This window comes from Phalacrocorax carbo, chromosome 4 (genome assembly GCF_963921805.1).
Source record: "Phalacrocorax carbo chromosome 4, bPhaCar2.1, whole genome shotgun sequence".
In the NCBI taxonomy this organism is placed as follows: Eukaryota; Metazoa; Chordata; class Aves; order Suliformes; family Phalacrocoracidae; genus Phalacrocorax; species Phalacrocorax carbo.
The window spans coordinates 66,504,254-66,527,480 of record NC_087516.1 but is presented as its reverse complement, the minus strand read 5'-3'; the positions used below and the strand labels follow the sequence as shown (position 1 = coordinate 66,527,480).

At 35.7% G+C, this 23,227-nt stretch overlaps 1 protein-coding gene across 1 annotated transcript in view; it reads left to right on the top strand.

Moving 5' to 3' along the window:
• Positions 1-23,227, top strand: part of TTC29 (tetratricopeptide repeat domain 29) — a 137,316-nt gene that overhangs the window by 29,710 nt on the left and 84,379 nt on the right. The window contains exons 5-6 of the mRNA XM_064450298.1: positions 1,280-1,465; positions 20,120-20,332. Coding sequence (XP_064306368.1) covers positions 1,280-1,465; positions 20,120-20,332 — 399 coding nt within the window. The remainder of the gene's footprint in view (positions 1-1,279; positions 1,466-20,119; positions 20,333-23,227) is intronic.

Here is a 23,227-nt window from a genome sequence, read left to right as displayed (position 1 = left end):
GCCACTGTCCAAGACAATTACAGAGAAATGGTTGTCTTTGTGCACTTCTCATTGTTATTCACTGGCAGGATAGCCATCAGAGGGTCACATTAAAGTTCATTCAATCAAAGCTGTGGCAGTAGCAATAGTCCGCCTCAGGTCAGTTCCATCTCCTGAGATTTGTAGGGCACTACCTGAAGTTATTTGCGTAATTTTATGTCGCATTAGTGCCTTGATACTTTGTAGCAAAGATTTCAAAGGCAACAAATCTGTATCTAGTGTTCTACCCCAATGACAATCCAATTATCTTTCCCCTTACTGTGTTATTGTAACCATTTGTATGTGTCCTCTAGTATCTTATAAGTTCATTTTCACTTAGCTGTAATCTATATATAATGTGTATTGTTATCTTTATGTTAGTGGCTATAATTAGGTTTTGTATTTCTCTGTTTATGTGGTTATTTGGTTAGGTACTTCTAATTATCATGGGAACCTCTGCCTTTTACTTTTGAGATAATCTTTAGAAGTGTTCCCTTGTGCTGTAATAGATGTTTAAGTTGGGATGAGAGAAGTCACAGCCAAGAAGTATCTGCTTTTCTTCTTTGAGAGTAAAGGGATCCTAGGTAACCCATGTCTGTATCTAAATTGGTTAGTTTGGATTAACCCCAACTATGTCTTGACTTTTTTGTCTATGCATATGTATAGATGTGCTTACATATATATATGCATATATGTGCACCCGCATGCAGATAGATAGATAAATGTATATTAAGCCCAAACCAGTTCTATTACTTCCATTCCAGTATCATTTGCAGAGATTTTTGTGGCTATTATACCGAAATAGTCTTAGTTTCTAATGTATGAATGAATTTTGTATGATGTACACTACTGGATATTCTGAAGAAGAGGTACCTAAGAGGTTTGTTTTCAGCCTTGAGGGGGAAGAAAAGGCATGAAAAATTATGGCCATGAAGAATGTTCTGATTAGGAATACATGAAGTCTATATATTGATAATTATTCCTCTCAAAGCCAAATTTCTAAACTTAAGATGAGGTTTTGGCATGTTTGAATTCAAACCTTAGATACAAATGATGAGATGATAATTCTGCCTAATTTGTAAGGTTATCATTTCCCCTTATCATATTTCTTTGAGTGGATATGTAGGAGAACTTGGTTGTATTTGAGTGATGGATATATTTATAGTTCTTCACTTTCATTATGTGGTTATTGCTGTAATATGTAAGGTTTCTGAAAGCTGATGATAATCTAACATTTTGATTGTCATTTTTGTTTTTAAAGGACGCTATGAGGAGGTGTATGATAACCAGCTTAATTTGGCCTACTGTTTCAATGACCCTGAGGACAAATGGTTAAGTAATTACTTTTATGAGCAATGCTTTAACACTGCTCAACTAATAAAAATTGATGCTGGAAAAAGAGAGGCACAAGCACATGCAAATATGGGCCTCATCAATGAAGAACAAGGTAAGTCACTGAGATCCTAAAGCTACATTGTACCAGCATTGAGACAGTCATATTTGGCAATTTCTGTTTCATTGCAGGTCATAGTATTTAAATGTAAAATTGATTTGTAACCATAATTTAAAAGAAATTTTAAAACTGTTGCAATTTTAATTTTTGGAGCAGCCTATAGGAAGACAGACTATAATTATTCATGGACCTGTTTCCTCTGACATTCCATCTACAGTTGAAAGTACTCAGATGAAAAACAACGCAGGTTTGAAGGAAGCATTTGTTTAGCGCAAAGGTTCTTTGGGTTTGACCTTATTTCCTTTTGCTTGGTTTTGACAAGAGATAGCTAATGCTGCCTCAGGTCACAGGTGTTTGTGTAGGATGACATCGGTAGTTACACAAACTGGGTTGATATAAGAGGTATGAACAAGTAATTCAGTTTAATCCTGCCTCCAACTTATGCTTGGATAAAACAGCCTATGTTTTTGTGTTCTTTTTAAAAACTACATTCTGGTTCTCTTGACTGAAAATGACACCCTGTTTGTTTGTACATGACTGCCACCTTGGTGTTTGCTTCAGATTTACACCTCACCACAAGCTCGGTTTCTCCATTCATGTATCTGTATCCTCAAACTGGGAGCCTCTGAAATCAGAAGAAGTAATTAGGATCATAGAACAGCCCAGCCTGGAAGGGACCTTGAAAGATCAGCTGGTCCAACCTTTCTTAGGAATGGAAGACTAGATGTGATTGGACAGGGTGCTGAAATAATCACATCTTGAAAACCTCCAGTGAAGGGGACTCTACCATGTCCCTGGGGAGGTTGTTCCAGTGAATTATTGTTCTCACTGTAAAAAAATATTACTCTTTTTATATCAAGACGAACCTTGTTTCTATACTTAAAAACATACATTACCTTTCATGGCAGAGGGATTTGTGTGTATATAGCAGTTTGGGTGTAAAAAAAAAGTGTTTTCCTATGTTTCCTTAAAATCCTTTAATGTCATGGGAAGGCAAGCAATGAGTGAGCCTCAAGTAACTGAATCGGACCTATCTTCCAGCTCTAATTCCTAAGTGTACTGGATGCCTAACCATTGCTTCAAATATATGTGATTGGTATAGTCATTACATTTTTGTTTTTAAGTTTGACTTTGTGGGTTGAAACCATTTTAACTTGGAGCTCAGCTTGTGGATGGTTTCTCAAATAAATGGCTTTTCTCAGAAAAAAGATTCACAGAAATTGAAATATTTTGTGAAAATAGTGTAATTCTGGTAAATGTCTGACAGAACGGGTGTGTTTTGAAATACAGCCTTACTTCCTAGCAAAATTGTGGACATAAAACCTGCAGGTTTTGTTTGGTTTTTTTTTTTAATTGAAAAGTTATTGTCCTGTTTTTCCCAGTGTTTTCTTAAAGCTGAAACATCACACCTTTTTCAATATTTCCTCGTGTTTTCTGTACTGTTGGTCATTCACATTGTTTTCCTCTGGACTGTTGCCATGTCTTTCTTGCCTGCAACACCCAGAGCTGGATTCAGTTTTAAAATTTGAGTTCATACCAATGATTAATAAAATGGAAAGATTACTTTTCTTACAAGCTGTATTTTTATTTGTGTTTTCAGGTATGACATCTACATTCTTTGTTTAAGCATAAATTTCATACTCCTATTCAGTTCATGATCTTCAGTAATTTAAATTATTTTCTGAAGAATCATTACCTAGCTTTTCTATTCCACATTCTGGGATCACCACTCAGTTCTACCTAAATGCAATATGTGTGTTTTGTAGGTGGTTTTGAGAAACTGTCAAGGTTGTTATGAATTCTGAAGCTGTCTTTCAACATGCTTTCTCTTCTTCCTGGTTTGGTCTCATTTGAACATTCAAAAAGCATTTTTCTGTCCTGTAATTCAGGTCCTTAATGAAAATACTAAGTAGTAAACTGGACCGAGGACAGGCACCTGTGGATCCTTGCTGAGTACCTTTCTCCATACTGACAGTGAACTACTGATAACCAATGTCTATATTGGATTTCCTAACCAATTTGCACTCACCTAATAGTTGCAGGTGAACTATGCTTCCCTAACACTTAAAAAGAAATTTATATGACAGTGAGAAAGAATTTACTAACTTAAAGGGAAGGTTGGTTTGATAACACTTGCTCTTGATATATTGGTATTGGCTATAATATTTTCATGTTTAAATGCTTGGGAATAATCTGGTTTACTATTTATTTATTTATTCCAGTATCGTTCCAGGGATTGAAGTTAAGCTAAATCCAGTTGCCCAGTAGATAAGATAGTACTTGCTTAAAGCCCAGTCACAACCAAGTAATTTTCATTTTGAGTGAAAAATGTTTAATTAGGTTATCTGTCTGATACTCAGTAAAATAAAATTACTGAAGTTGCTGGATTTTTTTGCATCCTTTTCACTTGGTCCTTTGGTTACTAAAAAAGTAAAATTTTAAGAAGGTGCACAAAAGCAAACACCCCCACCTATCTTACCTTAAAAGGCTCATACTGAGTGTGACTTACTACTGTTACTGAACAACTCCTGAAAAAAAATTCAGCATTTCCTACTTTATGATGTATTAAGCAGAAGTTGTTGAATACTTAAATATCTCTAAGCCCATTACAAAAGCAGATAGGTAAAGTTATGAAATACACTTTCAGATGCTCAGAGGAGGGGAAATTTCATTTTCGTGCTGTAAAATATTAAAAACTTCCAGAAGAAATGCTTCTTGTTAACATTGGTAAGGAGAGATAAAGCAAGGTGCATTTTCACTGCCCAGGGTAAACCTTCACTGAATCTGTAGGGTCTGTCTTTTGCAAATTATTTTTTTTTTTCCATAGAGAGAGGTGAAAAAATTAAGCCGCTGAGAGAGTAAGCGTAAGATTTGATTTGAGGGACCACTGAGAAAAAGACAGCAGATATATTCCTTGCACTTTTTATTTTCAGTGGGTGAAAAATTAAATCACAAGTTCTGGTTGCGGAAAAAGAGTAAGCGCAGATGTTGAGTTGGCATTGTATAAAATTGCACAAGTATTAATGATGTTACAAGTAAAATTATAACATGCTATTTTTTATATTAGAACAGATAGATACAGCTTGTAAATTAAATGGTCTTTTTTTCTGTTATTTATAATGCTGTAATCTAACTTGTTTGTGAACTGAATGAGTCAGATGCCCACTTCCTATGGGAATATATACATATATACAGGAAGAGATAAACATGTATAGACATGTATGTATTAATATATACATATGGGAGTAAGTATGTGTTCCTATATAAAAACAGGGATGGTGTAGGGATGTGAATGATGCCTAACATTTACATGATACTTTCATCTGACTTAAATCATCATATCTGTATTAACTGCATTGATTAATAGTGCAGCCAAGACAGGAGAATTTACAAGAATGACAAGTTTGTCTTACAGACATTCATGTGTGCATCCTTTTAGATGTAAATATCTTGTACCAGTTTCTTTCAATTCTCTCACCCAGTAGTGTATTTTTCATTACTTGTGCATGGAAGCTGTCTATATATGCTTAGGACTGATTGCTTGGGAGTATAAAGTTAAACATGTACTTTTAAAGATTGTTGTTTGCCTTTGAAGCAAATCAATACATTTGCTGGGTAATTTTTGTGTAATCAAATGTAAAGTTCTTTGACTTTCAGCCTGGTCCCTGTCCTAAAGGATGGATATAATCTGATGTTCATTAATCTTCAAAGCTAAATATTTGAGGTGTCGGCAGTATAGACTTCAGTCATGGTATTTGGATGCAGGCGATTAGTGGCTGTCAGTACATAAGGGAAGGAAAAACATAATAATTGAGTAGCCTGCTGCAGACATAAATGGAACATTCTGCTTGGAGCAAACATGATTTTAGTCACAGTTCTTTGCAGAATGAGATTTTAACCTCTTCTTTAAAAAAACTCTGTAAAATAAGGTCTCTGTTTACAAGTTACCAAAATGAGATGCTATTCATTGATTATTGTAGGACTGTTCAGGTTATGGTCCTGTTCAATTAGCTGAACTCACCCCATAGTTTGTCTTTCCTCAGGGGGCTGATCGTAAATTGTTTTATTAGTTTGGTTGCTAGTCGTCATTTTCTCATATAGCTATTAAACATGCTGATGACACTTTATACACATTGAAAAGCAATGTCATATTTTAGTAGGTTTTTTCTTGCATTAAATCCAACATTACTTGTCATCCAAGTAAGCACAGGCTTTGTGACAAAATCTCAGTTAATAAAAATTAATTGAAAAAATATTTTCACTTCTAAAAACACATTCAAAACACAGGAATAATAACAGTCATTATAAATGTGTGCATTGTTCTGCATATCAGAGAAAAAGAAGATTCTCACAGTCTGAGAGTTCTAATATATTACTGTAAATTCTGCTAAAGTTAACTGTGAACTTCACATTTACACTATTGTATCTTGCAGAAGAAACAGTCTGAGTGTACTGATAAGCATAATGGCTAGTACTAGTTTGTATAGGTTCTTACACTGCTAGCGCTCATCATTACAATATTTGAGTGCTTTCTGTTTTGTATTACACGGTTAACATCTATCATGCATGAAATTGTGTAGACCCTAAATATATGCAACCCAAAGTTTCAGATAACTTATATCAGTAACAAAAGCAGTCCAGGGGAAACATGGAATTTGTACATGTAGGAGCTATTTGCTTCAAATAGGTTATAACAAAGTTAGATATATTTCTATAATGTTCAAAAGCATAATAAAAACATAAAAACAGATAACTGAAAGTGTACTTGTTCTAAAAGCAGCCAGTAGGGCCATTGCAAATAATACAGCTGTTTGTATAAATGTGTGTGTATATAAATGTGTATGTACATACATGTGAATATATGTACACATCTATATACAGACATATATATGTACACACACATTCAAATATAGCCAGTGCTTTAAAGCCAGCACTTCAGATACTAACATTTCAATCTTAACGTGAAGCAATTCTGCATTTGTGAGAGAAGCTTAAAGATGACTAACTAACATATCTGATGGTGTTTTTCTAATGCAGATGCATGATGGTTCTTGCCTTAAGGCACACTCTTACAAAAAGATAGGCTAGTACAACATTGCATGCAGGACAGTGGAGCCAGGATTGACATCAAGAACTCTGGGGGAAGCAATGGAAACATGATCACTACAATCTTACTATAAATATCTATCCTCCTACCCTCGACTGATGCAAGGATCTCAGCACTTACCTTTCAGACATTAGCAGCAAAAGTAGATATTCACAGCTCGTGGTGGCTTTCCTGCGTGAGTAAATTAAGCAGTGCACAGGGATGTCTATGAGCACTGGAGCACAGGCTAGTGCTAAAATGATGTTAATAGTCCTGCACATGCGTTTAGCTTGTGCTAACTTGGACTTTCCTGCCCTGCAATTATTCATGGTCACAGTTTGATAATTAGGACTGTTGCAAGGACTTTTCCTAACAGGCAGTTTGCAAGCTGCCGCACTGTTTTGAAGGATAAGAGAATTTACTAAGATAGATGCACTGTTCCATACCTGTTGGTTGCAGTGCTTGGAAACATTTTTTTAATACATTTAAATAACTAGTTTTGAGAAAGCATATAAGTATCACAGTAGAGTCCAATGAATAAAACTTTCACAAAAATTCCACATGTAAATCAGTGCCATGCTAGAAATGCATATCCCCTGGTATGAGAACTGTGAGATTTGTGAAAATTATGCCATTAGTCTCAATGCAGTGATGACTTTGAATTAGTCATCAGATTTATATTCTGCTAGCACATAAGGATCAACAAAAGTAGAGGTAATACTTTTTCTGAAATGCTTACAGACGGAAAAGACTAAAGGCAGGCAGAACTCCTGAGAGAAAGGGACAGAATGCAAAACAAGTAGCTATGTTAAATATCTCAGTGCTGATTCTTATAACATACAGCTAATCAGCTAATCCAAAACCCAATTTTGTCTATGTGTTTTTTAGACTGCAAGTCTTAAAGAATTCGTGATCAAGGTCTCCTTAGTCCTTTCTAAAATAAGGTTAGACATTTAAAAAAATCTGCTGTGTTCTGCAAACTAATGGAGGGTTTTTAAGTGTTCAATCTTAATCCAGTACTGCCTTGATTATAAGCAATATTAAGCTCCTGTTTCTTATGTTATGCCAGAGTTGATCATTTCTGATCCCTCTGCACCCACCCCAAAAATATTAATAAATTGGACCTTATTTATGAGAAAGCTATAATTGTTCTATTTGTAATCATGGATAAAATACAGTCTACTTCATATGTTAGAATTAGATATAGACTTTTCTGGTTGAAAGGCCTACTGAATACAGGGGACTTGTAAATAAATTTAATCGATGGGGGGGGGGGGGGGTGGAAAGGGACACGACCCACAGGGTTCTTACAGACTTTGACAATCTGTATTAAGACCAAGGAGTAGGATTATGCTTATCATTTTGCCATACTGTTGAAATCAAAGTTTTTAATCAAGGCATTATAGAAGTTTGTGGAAAGATTCCCATTGAGTTTAATGAGCATTTGATTCAAGCTTCTGAAGCTTAAGTATTAATTAGTAGATATGTTTGGTAAACAACAACTTAAAGACAGTTCATAACATCATCTTTTTGTTTTGGAACATAAAAAGTCTAAACTGATTATTTTCTTGTTCTTAACAGGTCCTATTTAATCCATTGCTAAGAAATTGTTGATTTTGTATTTTGAATTGTTTACAGCAAATGTTGTTCAATTAAAAACTGTAATGTATAAATAATTGAGAGAAACTCAGCATACATTCATGAGTATCTGTGCAGAGGAAATATGCACGTTTAAGCAGAATTTCCCCAATTGGTTTGCCTTCAGGCAGAAATCATTTATATTCAGATAAAAAAAAGAGAATGTTAATACTGCAAAATCAAGTACTAAAAAGGTTTAAAAAGGCAAAGTTAAAATTGCTTTTGAAATTTCTTATGCTTTTGTGTGTGCATTTTGAAACTCTGTTTTAATTACGTAAACATGTAGTGTCTTTTGCTAGAGATTCCTAAAGGATAGCCAGAATAAAGTTCACCGCTGGGATGGATGGCCCTCATGTACCTTCTACATGAATAGAACTTTATATTGTTATCTGTGTTGCAAGTCTGACAAGCCCACTTAAATAGCAAATCCTTATTGTGCTGTAAAATGTAGAAATGAAAAGCACTGCTTCAAAATCTGAGTGCAAAATTAGAAACAGCTGGTAAATAAAACAAACCAATGGGACAACATGTGTGAAGAGTGATAAATTTCTTCTTACTACCTGTGGAGTGCAGAACTGTTACTGATAACAGTATTGTTGCATTTGAACTATTCAACCTGCTAATTTAATGCGGTTATGCTTCCACCATAAGGTGTATAGCCAGTATCTCCATATTGTTGTATTCAGAAGAGCAGGTCCAACACTGGAAGAAAGCAACCTAAAATGGATTCCGCTTCTCTCTTCAGGAGCAAAAGCAACTCAAATTACCAGCTAATAGCTATCCAAGGCCTTTCTGGTTTCATCTATCCCTGTGTCTGTGTTAAAGATTCTTTTTTGTAAGCAACTTCTTTCAGTTTAAATGATACCCAGATAAACCTGTGTTTTTTGGTAAAAGATTAGCCTCAAAATTTCCTTTCTTTTTATTTTTATAGTGGGATTTTTCATAGACCAAAAGAGAAAAGAGATTTAAAGGTATAAATGCCTATGTAATTCTTCTCATAGGAAGCCTGAGTGCTAGTCAAAATATGGCAGTGATCTAAAGGAGATTCACAGTTCTAGAGATTTAGAGGCTATATATCTTTTGAAGCAGGAACCACCATTTTGTTCTACATTTATACAATATTGTTTACTGTATGCTTCTATAACACTTGTGCTTGGTAAGATTCAGTGTGTACTGTGACAAATTGAAAGCTATATGTGAACATGCTGCTGACTGGCCAGTGCTTAGTTCCTGGCTGGCCAAGATGCATGCTGCCCTAACTAGAATTTGTCCAGCATTCTGCCTGTCTTTCTGTCTATTTGGAATTTGGATTAATGTCTATCCTCAAGCTAATGATTTTCTAAAAAGTGGTGGGAACTTATTGTCCTACAGATTTCTTACCACTTCTTACCAAATTTGATTGAAGTTCATTCTAAATGTCGTTGGAGGACAGGATGACCACATAGTCTCCAAAGGAAACAAGCCTAACCTAAAAATGTCTTTTTGTACTGTTCATTGTTTGGAGAAAACGCATAGTGCGTTTCATGTGATTCTTTTAATTTTTCTTTCTATAACAGACCATATCCAGTAGTAACCAAATATCATTGATTTATCATTATATGCCCCCACCTCGCCCCAGGTTGCCTATCACAGATTGCTAATTTTTAAGGTTTATTCCTCATTGTGATTATTTATTCCAAACAACTTTTACAGAAGAAGGAGTGTAGGAATAGTTCAGAGCTGAAAACTTACTCACTTGTCTTTAAGTCCTGTATCTTTGGCTACATATGCCTGTTGCTAAATTTTGTCTTTAAGTTCATGTAGGGACATGTACTTTAAAAGTGTCTCCACATCAGGGAACTTTAGAGTCAGAAAGAAGCCTTTCCTTAATGGGACATGGAATTCTGCATATCCAGTTTGACCATTTAAAACACTTCTAGTCATTGATTTTCATCATATCAACTGAAGGTAACTCTTCTTTGTTATTCTGGGCTTACGCTATTTCACAAAGCAGTTAATTGTTTTTTTCTGATTGCTTAAGAATTGCATACATACATTAGCTGGGGAAAACTTGATTATAGAGCATAATTTAAAAAGTTTAAGCAGAAAATTACTAGGAGATAAAGTCTTCAGATACGATGATTTCTCTGTCAGTCAGTGGCAGAGAGGAGCAGCCATAAATCTGGATAGATTCTTGGGCAGGACAGATTTAAAAGGTGTATTAAATAATTGAGCTCATCCTTATGCAAGTGCAGAATGTAGTTCCCTGATAAATGACATCTTATTATTACAAGGTTGTTACTGGTATTGAACTAGCAAGTACTGTATGGAATTGATGTTATAGAAATTAGGTATGTTTTCAGTTCAAATTAGTATACTCTTAAGAAAGTCTGAAAGAAGCTTCTGAATATGCAACATGAAAGAAAAGAGGGTCTGAGTTCATCAAAAATGTTCTTTATATAATTATTTTTATTCTTATTTTTTAAAAAGTGTTGGTAGGCAATGAAGATATTTTGAACAAGAGAACTCGGAGAATTCTGTGGGGTTCTTATTTTCACTTCTGAACATAACTAACTGAAAATGAAAAACTTTCTTCATTATTTCCCTTCAGTTGGTTTAAATCAAGGTTTAGTACTAAGCACAGGGAAGTAATAATATTCTTTACACTAGGAAAAAGTAAGCAGGTTTGCCAAGACCTCCTTAATCTTTTCACCATCACTGCCATTTTCCTAGCCTAATTCTTCAAATGGAGAGTCTTTTGGTTCTGTTTAACACCTGGGGACAGGTCTGTATTCTTACTTTGTGATGAGAAGCTCTTCAAAATATTCACAACAGTGCAATAGTGCTAATTCTAAAATTTGTACTTTGCATTTTCCTTAAAAGTTTTCACATATTTTAAAAAAATAAGATTTTGAATTAGTTTCTGTTCTTAAGTATTTGGTAAAGTATTGTATCTATTATGTATTTGTAAAGTTCATTTTCAAATACATCATAAAGTTACTGAAGAAGTCTTGCTGTTGATTAAATTGAACTATGAAAGATATCATCGGAAATATTTTAGAAAAAATATTTTGTGTACACTTGAATACAATGTGTAGCACTCAAGTGAATTGTTTATATACACACTTCCGCAGGAATCATATTCTTAATGTTTTTGGTATCGAGTGTTGCTCTGTTTGCTTTACGTGCATGTTCGTAAGACTATGACATTTAATGAAGAGATCTTTTTAAAGTATTGATAGCCATGAGTAAATTACACTATGTTTGATCTGTGTTAAAGATTCAAAGTCCAAGGTCTTTGAATAGAACTTAGAATAAAAATGTAATTAGGTTACATCCCTAAAGTCTGATATATCTTTAAACAAGACTGCAAATGAAACTTTATTAAAACTTCAAATGAATTATTTCTTTGCTTTTTTAAATTCTTTTTCCCTCTCTTCTCTTTCATGTCTATTACTGACATTGCTGCTTGCATTTTACCTGTCTTCTTCAGGGTTTTTTAATTATTTACTGCTTAATGAGTAGTACTGAGATGAAGCTTCATTCAAAGCTGCCCGCTCACTAACAGATTTTTTTGCTTCAAAGCTTTGCAAGGTCTTGGACTACTGCAGCTGAACCAGCAGTTGCCATCATAAACTTTCCTGGAGGTACTCTTTCCAGAGGTGCCCTCTCAGTGGGACTGAGAGCCGATGGGGTTGTGTGTCCTCAGCCGTTATCAGTAATCTGTAGAAGTCATAGGTAAAACAAACATTATGAATCTATTAATAAAAATACATCGTACTCTTCAGAAGATCATAGGATAATTCAAGTTGGAGGGGACCTCAGCAGGTCATTGGGCCAGGCTGCTACTCAAAGCATCCTTCTGAAGTAGGTTGTCAGCACAACAGAACAGCTCCAGTGCTGGAGCGTTGCATCTGATATTAAATTTATTAATGGAAGCTGTGGAAATTAAGTGGAATGGAGTAGAATCTGAATAAAATGTAATCACTACAAAAAATTATTTAAACTGAGGCAAGCATTTGACACAAATCAGCAAAAAAGTTAATTTAGTGAAGCTAATCTGCTTCACTGTCACTTTCTGTATTTAAAAGACAATGATCATATTACTCTTTGAGGTTAAGTAGTAATATAACTTGTTTTATTTTGGTTCTATTGAGCTAAAAAAAAATCCTCAAGCCCTGAAAACCAGAACTGCAAAATGTGTGCTGTTCTTCAATATTAATCGCTCCATTTTTACCTCCCTTCCTTGTCTGCGTTTGGATATCTGCCTATAAACACTGAAATATTTGTGAAACCTGAAGTGTGAGCATCCCACTGAGTGCGGGCCTGCTCTTATTTTGAGACTGGATCCTTACATTGTGAGCTTCCTGAATACATTTTGCACCTTAGGTAGTTTTTGTGTATAGAAAGCACTTTGATTCATTACAAAAATGAAAGAAGGAGGTTTGAATGTTGTCATGAAGCAAGAATTCCATTCTCTTTAAAGTGGGTATCTTGTCATTCAGCCAGTATATAAGATTGTTTGCAAGGTTCTCCTGTAGGTTAAAATGGACATATATCAAGAAGTGTTTGTTTACATATAATCAAACAAATCAGAAGGCAGCATCTGACAAACTTTGCTTTCCTAAAATATGTTATCATAAAAAGATAAAGGAATTTTAATTGTAAACCAAAGTTTTCTGTGTTGGGTCATTTGAATATGAATGTGGGACAGACAAGTTAGTGGAATTTTCTTATGGGACCTGTTCAGTTGTCAGGTTTTTTTCCCCGTATTTATACACTGGTCTTGGAAGAATACATCTTTTTAATTTAGTTTGTACGTGGGCAAAATGCTGCTAAACCAGTTTGTGCAATTACAGTGTGCAACGCCTTCAGAGATTCTAGATTCCACCTCAGACCTGAACTTCTGTGGAAATGCCTGAAATAGGAACATTTTTTCCACCGTTAAGCCTAAAGCAAAGGGAAAAATCGGTGACATACTGTTGTTCAGATAGCAAGTCAGTAACTGCAAGTATGTTTCTAACTTTCAGAGTTAAGGGTTACATTTAACATGAAATCACTCTTTGATTTATCGTTGTCTTTCCTGTATGTCCGTATGTTATATTTTCTACCACTCTTTGTAAATTGTATGTGAGGTCTGTATGCATATAGTTTTGGGGGAAATGAGGTAACTGACACCAGGTTTTCTTTGTAGAGTAACTCTGAGCAGTTGCAATTGATCTAGAGAGTAGCTGTATGTCTCTTAGAGAAAATCTGAGAGATTTTATGTGGAGCCAGAAGCAACTTCAGAAGGCCTGGAGCTAACCCAGAATTTTGAGGGTACAGTGGCTGGTGCAGTAGCTGGAAAAAAGGCTGGAGGAGGAGATTTGTTCCAGTCTCTCCTACAAAAGTACCTGTTCCCCCTGTACTTACACTTCATGCTTTCTTGGAAGAACAAGAAGATTTTTCACAGCAGTTTCTCTTCTGGTAATGTGCTCTTCAGTTAATTAGTTTTTTTCTCTTGCTGGTCCACAGTAAAATATCCCCAAAGCAGCTGTCATTTCAGCTGCCTGTGGGAAACCCTTCCTTCTTTGCAGTTCGGTAGCGTTGGCAGCAGCAGGGGAAGGGATTAGAGAGCAGACAGGCAAGCAACCAGAGAAACTAGTATTATCCATAGCTTGTGAGTTGTGTCTTAAAGAACCCTTTAAGCTACATCTTTTTAGAGCATTTTTAATATCATAAAGTGTTGACGATACGATATACTGCGAATAGTCCTACAGCAGGTGCTACAATATACACTGCCCTCTAGGTTTGTATGGGTATATTTTGAGTATTTGATCTTTAAGGCAAGTAATCTAGATCCTCAGAGGACAACACTATATATGATCTAATGCTCACTGGATTCCTATAGTTCTGGTTTTCTTTTCGGACAACAGATACTTGCTTAACTAATGTCAGCAGAAATAATATATCGTTCTCTAAGCTGCAATAACAAGGATTAGCCTAGCAGTTCTTAACCGCAACAAGGGAACACAAAATACCATCTTTTTGCACTGCAGCCTCAGTCCACCAATACTGTATCTCAGGTTGTATGATGCTCAACTTTCTGTTTATCTCCTTCCTTCTCCTTTATGTCCTCAAGCCTTCTACTTCTCAGGCGTGCTTTCAGTTGACGTTGAGCAGCTTAGACTCTAGGGAGATATCTACTGGTGTATTGTCAAATTGGGGAAACTGTCAGAAAACCCCATGATAAGCCATCAAAGTTCATTACAAGATTCTTATGAACTGTCTATGTAATTTTGCTAAAACTCCTTGTGGAATCTTTCTAAAAAATGTTATCAGCTCCTCTATAGTAAATGAAAACAGCTTTTTATCCTTTATCTTAATAATACTCACCTTGATTGTTGTCTGATGATTGGTTGTGTTTTAGAGGAGCCTTGTAGCGTTATGGAACTGCAAAATTTTCTTAAATCTCTTCCACAGTTTTTTCCTTGCTTTTGCAGATGACACATAAACTCAGGTTCTTGCATCTGAGATCAGTCACAATGACTTCTGTACAACTCATTTTACCTCAGGAGTCCAGGGTGTTTCAACTCTTTACTGAATGAGAGCCTTGTTTTATGATTCTTGTGAGCTTTTTATTCCACTCCCAACACATCTCTGTAAAAGACTTATAACAACCTCTGTAGATAGTGGCTCACATTGGAAACTGTGACAGATTCTTAACTATTTCAGCATGAATAGTGCTACCATAATAATGGTAATTGAACACAGGAAACTAAAAATAATACAAGTAGTTCAAGCAGTTAAACTGAAATGTAAGCCTATATCTTTTAAATAGTAATAACATTTTTCTTCTTTTGCTACCGTTAACTGTTGCTTCAAGCAGATTTTATGTCCACATTGTACAGTGAAATAACTGATTACAAAAGATGTCCTAGTTGTAGATTAAAATATACTATAATATACATAAAGCTTTATTGTTCCTTTAGGTTGTTGTTTTAAGCTAAAGTGGAATGTTTTCTAAAGTCCTCAGCAACTGTTTACAGTTTAGAAGTAAATGTGCTCTCTGCTTATACTAGTGCTGCTGAAGAAATGTACCTAACAGACCCGTCACTGTTCTGTGCATTTGTTTCTGTGGCATTATTTTCATTGGTAAATGTACAAGCCGATAGAAAAGGAAATCATTAGGTGCTCTCAGTATTGCTGAGGCATGGAGCTAGAACAGGTCAGGCACTGCATTTTGCAGATTGTGACATTTTAAATTACCTGTGCACTACTACTGGAAGCAATCTGTGGACCTAATTAACACCTCACCTAATTAATGTCAGGACTGCATATAGAGAATTCTATATAGTTTTGCACTGCCTTTATTTATTAAATACCACATTATTCAAATTTGCTATCTTTAATTTCAGTATTGAAAACTTCAGATTTGTGTGCTGTTTTCTTAAGTGGGAGTAACTTTTTTTTTTTCTTCCTTCAAGTAATCAATGCACTGCTGAATGAGTTCATTTTAATGCACTCAATCATGCCTCTAATGTTTGTAGCTTACGGGCGCAAGCATCAGTAATGCAGGAATGTTATATGGCTTTAGTTTGGGCCATTTCATAAAATATTCATGGAATCAAAAATGTGCATCAAAATAGCGGCTGGGAGAATTACATTTATGTGCCTGCTTTTATGGCAGCTTCACATTTAAACCCATTTGTGTTAATATCTAGTCAATCTTTCTACTTAAAAAAAAAAAGGCAAAATAGTAGTCTCCATATATACCCCTTTTGGTTTGATATCTATTTTGATATAACAAATGTATACTTTTGGAGTGGGTTTTAGGAAGGGGAATTATAAAGGAAGTTTTAGATAATGTAAAAACGTTTCTCTCCAGTATTTACAAAATTACATTGAGCTCTTTTGCTTGAATGAATAGATTTTTTTTTTTTACTTGTAAGCAACTCAGTGAAAACTATAGCACAAATCTTTGTGTGTACATATATAGCTGCTATGAAAATAAGAGTAATTTCTAAAATTTGATACTATTAGTGGCAGAGTAATGTCTTATATAATTGTTTAAAACTGATTCTTTACTCCCAAAATTACATTGTGACAATGTTTACCTCCCATATTTAAGATTAAACTATCGTTGATAGGGTTTCTTTTGTTAAGCCCTGAACTACATTAAACTATATTTTAGTATTGGTAGCATATATGTTGTAAGACTCTGTTTCTGGTTTTTTGATTCCTTTTATAAGCAGGGAAGAGAGATCAGAGATTCTCAAACTCCATTTAGTATACACTGAACTAATTTCTGCATAGCAGTGGGAAAAGAAATATGCAACTGCTGTTGTTATTGCCAACTGAAAATAGCTATATTGCTTTGTGCAACATTTTGCAAATAGATTTTTCAAATATGGATTTCCTAGAAACACCTTCTGGATTTTCTCTTTGAATTCCTAGAGCTATAAAAGATACATTTCTACAAACTATTCCAAGTTATCTTCCTAGTCATTGTTTTTCCTCTCATTTTGCTTTTTTCCACTTCTTTCCTTTCAGTTGATAATAAAAGTAATTTAAAACTCTGCCTTATCAGTGCTTAGGTGAGATGATAATACTATTGGAAGTGTTCTGTCATTGGGTTATTACTTTCTTTTAATGTTTTTCAAGATTTTCAGCCAGTATCTGCTTATGTCTGCTCCTAACAGTTGGAGTAGTTCAGTGTTTAAGAACTTGGAATGCACTGGCCGAATCGATTCCCACTGAACCAACTCATGATAGTCGGAAACTTGCCACCCCCCTGAAAACATTAGTTTTCCACAATATTTGGGGTTCACATAAACATTATGGATTAAATAAATAGGCCAATATGTCATTTTCCAATGAGAACAATGGATTTCAGGTTATTTTGATGGAGGAATTAATTCCAAAGTCTAAAATATTTTACCTTCCATGAATTTGAGAAGTCTCCAAATAGCTAGCGTTACTTGAAAGAGTCTTCAGTAAGCAAATTCCCAGCCATGTAACAGCTTCCAGGACAGGAATTCCATCTCTCCCTTGTTTAGGAAACTAGCAGGCATTTTATTTTTTTGTGCTCAGCATCTTTTTGGTATTTCTGTGAGCAGATTGTGTTACTTTTTACTTCATAGTCTTTCTTGGTAGTTCAGTGAAGCCAAATCTAATTTAGTTCTATTTGAATACTACCAAAAAGGTTATACTGCTTTTGTATTTTGAAGCTTGATGTAGATGGATTGCTTCTAAAGAGGTTTCACTGAGACCTGGCAAAAAGGATGTCAGGTCACAGCTCTTATGGTTAGGTCAACTCTTAAGAACTATGGGGTACATGGAATATATGAGTGCAATTTCTACTCTGACAGAAACTTTCTCGAGGGGGTACTGCAAGTGGGGAAGCAAGGGTAAGAATTACCATACCTGATAGTTCTAACAATCTAAACAATAGTTCTGAAGGTTGTACGTATTATTTACCTAAATGATGTGTCCCAATAAGAGATTATGTTAGAGTTTTACGAGAAACTCGGATACTGTGTTCAGCTCCAAATTATGTATCCAGGTGATACCATTCATTTGCTGCTTCCTGTTCTTACTAGAAGTTTTTGAGTTACACATGCATCAAACTCTATTTTAAAGAATCCATTACACATGCAGTGAAATTAGATCACTTAAATGTATGGCAATATCCTCTCAAAAGGACAGGCAGTTGATCAATAAACTTTGAGGGGAATTCCAAGGAGGAGCCTGTATGAACTTATAAGTATCCAAGCGAATAAGATGCTAGATTTAGCTGTTAACATTAGATTTCCAACTCAACTTCCCATCATTTGTCACAAAGCCAACACCAGCTTCTTCAACTAATGTCTTAAATCTGCATTTAGCAACTTGGATAAGTGGAATTCTTTTACTTCTGAGTTGGACTTGCCCGAAGAAGTTAGCTGGACTGAATAGGCAGAAACCCAAATTCAAACTGGAAGGCACTTCAGAATGGACAGAAGTTTTAATCTGGGTTTAGCAAGTCTACATCTCTATTTCCTGTTACATTTACTGTCAGTGAATTCTTAAATAGCTTATGCTGGTCATGATAATTTCACTTTGTGTTTCTGTTTGTTCAGTCTGATGTCAGGTATGTGATATTTTGGAAAGAATGTATAGATCTTTTCCTGTCTGTTTACGGGATCTGATAGCTAATCTGGCAATAAGATTGTTTCCAGTATTTTGGACCATCTCTTCAATACACGTCCCTAGCTAGAGTGGAACTGAATAAAGCTTGGTGTCTCCCCTTTCCCCTGGCACTTCATTCTTCAGCACTTCTTGTTGTGTCCTCTGGGATTCTTACATGAATCATAGGTTGTAGAGACTTAACATGACTTGTCTGTGAAACTCATTTTATTAGTTGCTTCTTTGGAAGAGGAGTATCTTGTGCTTGTCAATTTTAGTTGAACTCATTTTAATCATCAGAGAAGCTTGATACAAAAACATTTAATTCTAATAAAGCTAAAAGTTATGTTTTAAATTGCAAAGTTGGAAGCATGGTTATAAAAGGATAACATATGCAAAAGACAAATCTAAATTAAGTTAATAAGAGAGATCTGTCATAGCTGTTCTGCTGCTTGTAAGTCAGCTGGAGGCCTGGGTAACTAGCGTCATTTTCTCTCAGAATGCTTAAAGAAGGTCCTTCTCCAAGCCTCTCTCCCTTCCTTTCCTACAATCGGGAAACAACTTTTCTCCTTTTTGGTTCTTTCTGTAATTTGAATGCAGCACTGTAAAAAGAGTCTGCAAAACAGTAATCATTTCTTACAACTAGTGTTTCAAAAGAGATGTAAACTGCAAACATCCGAACAAACTCAGTTTATGGTTTGTTTCAGCTTTTAATAGAAATAACAATTGATATATTGGTGATCTATGGGACAAGATTCCTCCATCTCTCTCTCTCTTTCCTTCTCTTTCTCTCTCTCTCTCTCTCACACACTTATAAACGAAGGGTCAAATTGAGAGTTCTCCCTGCCGTAAAACATTTGTTGTAAAACCAGCTGCTGTGACGGGGGTGGGGTGGGGGGTGTAAACAGTCTCGCCTTACCTGCTTCCCAGTATTTTTTTTTATACCCATTACGTATAAGGAAAAGCTTTTCTGTTCTTTCAAGGGGCTTTGAATTTCTGCTGTCCAGAAAGCATGGAAATCTCCTAGATTGCATGTATACATGGAGATAAATCTAGCTGAAGTTAGAGGAGAGGAAGGAACTGCTTCATGTTAAAACGAATTGAACTTTATCTTCAGACTTTACTTTGTCTTAAAGATGTTTGAGTAACTTATATTTGAAGACCTTAAAGTGTGTTACTTCAAGTTCAATAATTAATCTATTAGTGGTTAATGCTCTCCCAGTAAATTTACTATGTAAACTCACCAGAGTTGGCCTATTAGTAACTATTGGATAAATTACTTTGCATAACAATTCTTTTTTTCATCAATTAATATTTAAATAAAGAATTTTTTTCTCCCCCTCACAGATTTTATACCTCTATTATCTGCATTTCAAATCTTCCAGCACAGGTTTTCATTATAGAAAAAAGAAACTCGAGGAACAGTTTGAATTGTGATTATTTATGCATAGATGTTATTTTGAAATAGGAGATCCACAAAGGCTATATTCATTAATCTATAATAGGTGTATTTTCTAGAAAAATCTGACCTCACATCCTTGGTATCAGACACCCCCAACATCGTGAATCTGCAAAGGAAAGCTAATTTTAAATGTGATAAGTTTAAATTACAGCATTACTGGTAACTATGATATTTGGCAGTATTTTCCAGTGATCTGTAAGTTGTATATTGAAGATTCTTGAAAAATCTGTGAAATGATTGGCTGCACCTTACTTTCTAATGAGAAAATTATTATAGGCTAATAACTTCTAAAACTTTGGTTGATTACACTGAATGTAATTATGAATTACATTTTCAGGTCATGTCGTGAAAGCTACTGAGCATTATGAAGCATTTTATCAGCTAACAGAGGGCTCAACATGGAAGGATGAGACAGGCCGCACTTACAGTTCACTGGCGTGTGTGCTTCTCTGGAGAATTTATACATTACTAGCAGGAGAAATGATAGAAAATAAAGAACACCTACAAGCCATCAAAACACTAAGAAAAGCTTTAAAAATGGCAAAAGAAGGTAGGTGTATAACAACACTTTAACATTCTTTTATTTAATGTGCATGCCATGATTTTCCCAAGAAATTGTCAAGTGTTTGACTGGGTAATTATTTCCTATGAAAATCAAAGACAACTGCTATCAATACACTTCCAGATCTCTCTAAAGCAGAAATGCCTTCTTGCTTATGGCAAATATTATTTTAGATTCCTGAAAGCTTTATCTCAAAAAAAAACAACCTTGTAGGAATAATAGTAGAAAACAGTGAACCCATAACATGAAAGTGAGGTCACTGGTGGAAGTTCAGCTTACTGATTTTGATTGGCTAATCACTGTTGCTTTGGCAATTTTTGAGTGATATTATCTGCTGGATCACTATCTTTTCACTCTACATAGTTATTTAGTATTTGCAAAAAAACAATTTTCTATCATAAGAAAAGAAGATTCCTTCTGTATATCTTAATACATGTATATACTTTGAAACAAAAAGTAAAAAATTACAGAACTGCAGAATAGCTCAGGTAGGAAGAGAGACCTCTGGATGTCATCAGGGTCAGCTAGAGCAGGCTGCCCAGGACTACATCTAGCCAAGTTTTCAGAGGTGGAGACCCCATAACCATTCTGGAAAACATTTTCACTATTCAGTCATACTCAAAATAAAAAAGTATTTTACTGGGTTGAGATGGAATTTCAATTTGTACCCAATGCCTCTAGTCCTGTCACTGAACACCACTGAGAAGAGCCTGGCTCCCTCTTCTTTATACCCTCCCATCAGAAGTTTGTACAGATTGATGAAATCCCCCTGAGCCTTCTCTCCTGTGGTCTGAACAGTCCCAGCTCCCTCCGCCTCTCCTCCTAGGACGGATGCTCCCAGTCCCTTAGTCATCTTTGCAGCCCTTTGCCGGACCCACTCCACTGTGTCCCTCTCTCTCGTGCACTGGGGAGCCCAGAATGGGACACAGCGCTCCTGGGGTGACCTCAACAGTGCTGAGTAGAGGCAAAGGACCACCTCCCTCAACCTGCTTGCAACGCTCTGCCTAATGCAGCCCAGGATCCCGTTGGTCGCCTTTGCCATGAGGGTGCATTGCTGTCTCATGGGCAGCTTGCTGCCCACCAGGCAACTTCTCTGTTGTCCCTCAGGACCTTCTCTGCCAGCCTGCTTTCCATCCAGTCAGCTTGCAGCCTGAGCCGGTGCCTGGGGTTCTCTGTCCCCAGGTGCAGGACTTGGCATTTCCCTTTCCTGAACTTCATGAGACTGCCATTGGCTCGTTTCTCCAGCCTGATGAGGTCCCTCTGAATGTCGGCACAACCACCCCCCTGGTGGATCAACCATTTCTCCTCAATTTTGTATTGCCTGCAAAGATGCCGAGGGTACGCTTGGTCACGCCATTCAGGTCATCAATGAAGATATTAATCAATATTGGTGCCAGTACTGATCCCAGAGTACACCACTAGTGACTGGCCTCCCACTGGACTTCATGCTGCTGCTTAACAATCCTTTGAAGGCCGGCAGCTCACCTAGTTTTCAGTCTACCTCACTGCCTATTTATCTAAGCCATCCTTGATCAGCTGGTGTATGAAGATGTTGTGGGAGAAGGTGTCAGAGGCCATGCTAAAATTGAGAAGGAAGATCCACTGCTTTCCCTTCATCCACCAAGCCAGTCATCTTATCCTAGAAGGTTATGATGTTGGTGAGGCACAATTTCCCTGTCTTAAATCCATGCTGACTAGTCCTGATTGCCTTCTCGTTCTAGATGATGGCTGTATAAAGCTTTGTCCATGTGTGGATAAGTCTAAAATTGGGGAAAATTAGAATAGCATTTGAATGTTTATAAGTAATGTGAGATGTTGATCATCTAGAAATACCATGCTCTGGAACATTTCTTACGCATGGGAGGGAACTGAAAAGGGATGGCAAATTTTACAGGTTGACTTTATGAAAATACACATAATTTTCCAGATCCTTCAGATATCTTAATAATGGTTGTTTCTTAAAAGGTGCTATTAGATGTCCACTTTTACAGGCTTACTTTTCATAGATGATTATTCTAAACGATTATTGGAGTGCTTCTCAGAAGTAGCACAGAAGGTCTCAAATAGTCATCTTTTTCCATGCACAGCAATCAAGAGCCTTTCATGGTATTACTTAAGAGGCATATTTTGCATATGAATTGCACATGCAGTTAATATATAATATTAATTCAATATTCATTGACAGATGAATTTGTTTTAAAAATTTAATTATTGATGTCCAACATTAATCTGTTAGCCAGTCTGTGAGTAGTAGCTGGGATAGATAGAATTAAACTATCAAAAATGGCAAAAAAAATTGAAAATCTTTTCCAAATTTTAAACTAAGTTTTGCTGGAAATAAATATATGACTACACAGGTAGTTAATATAACACAACAATCTATAGCAAAGTGAAAAATGTATTCAGTGAAGCCAAGGCAAGTTCCTAAAAAGAAATATCTTTATTAGACCAGCAGTTATTCTTGGAAAAAATGAACATGCTCTCAGGCATCTAAGCCCATGTGAAATTTGCTATTTATTTTAAAAAGTGCCAGTGAATTATTTCCATTTCAGGTTTTTTGTTATATTGTATTTGATTTTATTAATTCTAAAGAACCAAAATTTCTCATCTTGCCTATCTCATGAAGGATAACTTTTTAAACCCCCATTTGAAACCTAGCTGCTGTTATGTGATAATTTTTGGGAAATAAACCAAACAGGACTTTGGGGACAAGAATTCAATTTTTTCCATTCCAAATGTTTAATTTGTGAGGGTATGTGATTGTATTTGGCTAATTTTTATCTTTTAATTAAACCACTAAATAACCTATTTTGTTTTCATCTGCAATTTGCGTTAGTATATCTGTTTTGTGAGCTGTTTAGACATTTTCTCTTGGGAGTATGT